At 41.2% G+C, this 4,935-nt stretch overlaps 1 protein-coding gene and 1 pseudogene across 1 annotated transcript in view; one reads left to right on the top strand and one right to left on the bottom strand.

Moving 5' to 3' along the window:
* Positions 1-3,112: 3,112 nt before the first annotated feature.
* Positions 3,113-4,935, bottom strand: part of ZNF501 (zinc finger protein 501) — a 2,597-nt gene continuing 774 nt past the window's right edge. Inside the window, exon 2 of the mRNA XM_012808024.2 lies at positions 3,113-4,489. Within this exon, the coding sequence (XP_012663478.1) occupies positions 3,401-4,216 (816 nt within the window). The 5' untranslated portion in view covers positions 4,217-4,489 and the 3' untranslated portion in view covers positions 3,113-3,400. The remainder of the gene's footprint in view (positions 4,490-4,935) is intronic.
* The window catches only part of LOC105887411, a 1,012-nt pseudogene continuing 805 nt past the window's right edge, over positions 4,729-4,935 (top strand).

Below are 4,935 nucleotides of genomic sequence, written 5' to 3'. Positions count from 1 at the left end.
GGGACAGCAATGGCACATGAATGCTAATACACACTCCAGGGCTCACTGTGGACAAAAATGTCAATGCAAACATTCCAACTTATCCTTTGTTTTGAAAAAGTCATTTGTTCTGACATATAATCTTTCCTATTTGGAGATAAAATATACTCTCTTTCATGAAATAAGGGTTATAATAGGTGGGAGTTTAATGTACTTATTTGTCAAAATAAAAGGTCAAGGCCAGGCTCAGTGGCTCATGCCTGCAATCCTAGCACTCTGGGAGGCTAAGGTAGGTGGATAGCTTAAGCTTAGAAGGTTGACACTAGCCTGAGCAAGAGTGAGACCCTGCCTCTACTAAAATAGAAAACTAGGCAGGCATTGTGGTGCACACCAGTAGTCCCAGCTACTCAGGAGGCTAAGGCAAGAGGATTGCTTGAGCCCAAGAGTTTGAGGTTGCTGTAAGCTATGATGCCACAACACTCCAGCCAGGATGACAGAGTAAGATTCTGTCAAAAAATTAAAATATATATATAAATAAATAAAATTACAATAAAATAATAAAAACAAAATAAAATATCAAAAACTCAGTATCATGGCCAGGGATGGTGGCTCACACCTGTAACCTTAGCACTCTGGGAGGCCCAGGCATGTGGAATGCTTGCGCTCAGGAGTTTGAGACCAGTCTGAGCAAGAGCAAGACTCTGTCTCTACTAAAAATAGAATATTACCCAGGCATTGTGGCGGGTGCCTGGAGCCCCAGCTAGTAGGAAGGCTGAGGAAAGAGAATCACTTGAGCCCAAGGGTTTGAGGTTGGTGTGAGCTGAGACACCACAGCACTCTACTCAGGTTGACAGCTTGAGACTCTGTCTCAAAAAAAAAGCTAAATCTTTCCTTCTATTTAATTAATTTAAATAGCTACAAGTGGGTAGTGGCTACTTTGTTAGTGTAGTTTTAGGAACTACTGAGCTAGGGACTAAAAAAAAATTTTTTTTTCTTTTTTTAGAGACAGAGTCTCACTTTGTTGCCCTTGGTAGACTGCTGTGGCATCACAGCTCAGAGCAACCTCCAGCTCTTGGGCTTAGGCAATTCTCATGCCTCAGCCTCCTGAGTAGATGAGACTACAGGTGCCCACCATGACACCCGGCTATTTTTTGTTGCAGTTTGGCCGGGGCTGGGTTTGAACCCCCACCCTCAGTATATGGGGCCAGTGCCCTACTCACTGAGCCACAGGTGCTGCCTGGGACTAAAAAAACTTTAAAGCCTTTAGGAGTCCTGAAGGTCATGAGCAATTCTCTCTCACTTTGTAAAGGTCAGAGGTGTTTCTATGCTTGAGGTAAAACAATGCAACATACAATCATATCTGGCTTTGTGGCTTAAGATAACCGTGGCCAGACAAGTCATAATGGGAAGCAAGACACATGTTGTCTGAGTTTTCAGGCTCCTGTTTCTATTGTTCTTTCCTCAATTCTACTCATTTATCTCCCCTCAGAGTTTCTTGCTTTCTGAGCCTCATGTCGCTAAGGAAATAATCTTTGAATTACTGTGCCAGTCCACTGTACCCTCACACCCTGTTCAGATGGTGGCATAGTATCAGCTTTCCCTTTGCCTTTACTGGAATCTGGTTTGGGGTGGCGAAGGGTGTTCTCATACAAACTTTACCATATTCATTACAATTCCAAATTTTAATCTCCAGCATGAAGTTTCTGATGTCGAGTAAGTGCTGAGCTGTGCCGAAAGGATTTCCCACATTCAACACACTCATACTCTCACCAACCTACAGCTTCTAGCAGGTCATGCATGGAGTCTTTCAGCCAGGAGAAAAGGCAGATAGGATTTTTCCAGGCCCAAGACCTGGAATCCTGCCATTGGTCCCACAGTCGTTCTCTATGTTTAACATGATTCAGGCATATGTGCTCCCAGAAACTGGAGAAGGGACCACCTAGTATTATCATTAATTTGAACATTTCCTTAGAGAGTGGCATTGTCTAGGACAAGCCTGGTCCTTGAAGTTCCTGGTGGAGAGCTGACATATTCTTCAGCTATAAGATGAGACCCTGAACTTTATATACCTGTTGTTGATTCCCTAATCCTCCTATACCTGGCCATAACTTCTCTTGCTACTCAGCCCATCACAGCCTCTATTTTGTCCAGTGCCTAGAGCCTTCTTAACCTGCAGTGTGGACCTCAGAACTCAAAATGTCTGTCCTTAGAGTGCCCTGACACTCTAAATACTTCCTAACCTTCTTCTCTATCCCTACACCCATCTGGCTGTGCCAGTCCACTGTACCCTCACACCCTGTTCAGATGGTGGCATAGCATCAGCTTTCCCTTTGCCTTTACTTCTCCCTGAGTCATCAAGTCAATCTGGGGCTCTGGCACAACTGCAGCAGGATTGTCTGCCTCCCAGGAGAATCTCTGTAACACTCTGAATGGAAGCTGGACTTGGTAGAGTGGAAACTGCAATAGGCAGGGCAACAAGTAGAGCTAGCTGTTGGTCAGTGGCATCACATGCTGTCAACTGTGAACTCAACGTCTCCTACTCCTTTAAAAGACTACCTTTAGTGCTGTGCTGCTAGAGTTCAAAACAAGTACAGCCACATCCTCAACGACATGCTTATGTTCTCTTATATTTTATCCCCTCTGTTTTCATGTGCCCACTTCTACCTGCCACCTCCCCACTGCTATCCCCCCAAAACACAAAAGTACCACAATCTGAAGTTTTATTCACTGTTAGTCAGGTTTCCCTTTTCATGGAAAAACGAAACCTAGAGCTTAAAGTCAAATTAGTTCCAAAACTGGGAAGTGTCCAAATCTAAATAAAGATCTTGAGGGTATCCAGAAGTATACTTCACAGTGTTCACTTGTATCCCAATCATTTCCTTTTTTTCTGATTTAATCCAAAATTTCTCAAGGCTAAAACAGTCTTCAATTGAGGAGAAGCTAATGCTTCTCCTCTTTAAACCTAGGCATTATAGTTTAAATAGGCTTCTGCAGCTACAGTATAAAATCATACCCCAGTTACAAGAATGTTCTGAAGGAAAAAAAAAAAAAAAACAGGAACCAAAAAAAACTAATGTCAATTTGCTTGTTTTTAATGAAATATTTACATATTTTTATAAATGTTAAAAAGCAGTTAACTGTCATATACAACTTTTATTCTCAAGGCAAATATAAGAAACATCCCTATTCTTCTGGCGGAGAGTGGGGAAAATGAGGTTCAGAAATAATAAGGTCACACACCCATTAAATGTCAGAGAAGGCATCAAACTTTAACTAATTCAGAGGTCTATTTCTTAACTATTTTAAAATGCAAAATATTCATCCCAGCTGCAGATTGAGTGTTAAATTCCCAAGAATCTGGTTTGGGGTGGTGAAGGGTGTTCTCATACAAACTTTACCATATTCATTACAATTCCAAATTTTAATCTCCAGCATGAAGTTTCTGATGTCGAATAAGTGCTGAGCTGTGCCGAAAGGATTTCCCACATTCAACACACTCATAAGGTTTTTCTCCAGTATGAATTCTGTAGTGCTCACTAAGGTGTGCTTGCTTGCGGAAAGTTTTTTCACACTCACTGCACTTAAAGAGTTTCTCTCCAGTGTGAGTCCTTTCATGTTCAACAAGGGAAGAGTTCTGAGTGAAGGCTTTGCCACATGCAGCACACGTGTAGGGTTTCTCTCCTGAATGAGTTCTCTGATGCTGCACGAGGCAAGCACTCTGATTAAAGGCCTTCCCGCATTCTTTACACTTATAAGGTTTATCTCCAGAATGGCTTCTCTGATGACGAGTGAGGCAGATGCTCTGACTGAAGGCTTTGCCACATTCTGCACATTTATAAGGTCTTTCTCCAGTATGAATTCGCTGGTGTTTAATAAGGGATGGGTTCTGACAAAAGGCTTTTCCACATTCATTGCATTTATAGGGTTTCTCTCCCGTATGAATTCTCAAATGCTGGACAAGGATTGCTTTTGTTTGAAAGGCTTTCTCACATTCATGACATTTAAAAGGTTTCTCCCCTGTATGAATTCTCAGATGTTGAGTAAGATTTGACTGTTTACGGAAACAAGTTCCACATTCACTGCATACATAGGGCTTCTCTCCTCTGTGAATCCTCTGATGCTGAGTAAGAGATGATCTTTGAGTAAAGAATTTTCCACATTCACCACATTTTGAAGGTTTCCTCTGTATGTAAACTCTCTGATGTTTCGTTTGGAGTGAAAACTGGCTGGAATTCATGCTGCTTATAACACACTAAAGGAGCTTCTGTCAGATAGATTGAGGTTGAGATAAAACCTTTCTCAAACTCATACTTACAAGGTATTTTCTCAAAGATGATTATCATTAAAATAACAATGTTCTCCTGGAAAAGGCTTGTGTGTGTGTGTGTGTGACTATAAGTGCACATGTATGTGCTATCCTCTTGATAACTCTGCAGAACGTCCACTCCTATTCCTTGTGCAGCTTGCATTTTTACTTTCTCCAAAAGTGAACCCCTGACGATCAGCCTCTCTGAAGAAAGAGATTAAATAGTGACAGGTCTTAGGAATTCTATAAAATTCCTTATCATGGCTGATTCTGAAATAATCAAATACTAAGACCTAATCCAGGTAATCTGAGATCATCCATATTTGCATCCCTAATGATAAACAACAGGAAAATATGAAAAAGTTAAGTATAATAGGTCGGTGGCTCACGACCCACCTGCAAGTAGGCTGTTTACTCCAGACTGGCTTGAGAGGCTTACAGGAATGGCCTCCTCAGATCTGGAACAATTATGCTCTCATGTTAATGAAAAGATTGGCAATATTAAAAAAAACCCTGTCATTAAGAAGCTATGGCCAACAACCTGCCTTGAAGACTATATTAAATAAACTAGGAGATGAGATCAATGAACTTCTAAATAAATTGGAATCAGAAATTCAGTATCAAGAACAAACCAACAGTTTGCTCAAGGA

This window comes from Otolemur garnettii, unplaced genomic scaffold (assembly GCF_000181295.1).
Source record: "Otolemur garnettii isolate 467f Iridium unplaced genomic scaffold, OtoGar3 scaffold00082, whole genome shotgun sequence".
In the NCBI taxonomy this organism is placed as follows: domain Eukaryota; kingdom Metazoa; phylum Chordata; class Mammalia; order Primates; family Galagidae; genus Otolemur; species Otolemur garnettii.
Note: the sequence above shows the minus strand (reverse complement) of the source record. Positions and strands in the feature narration are given on the sequence as shown.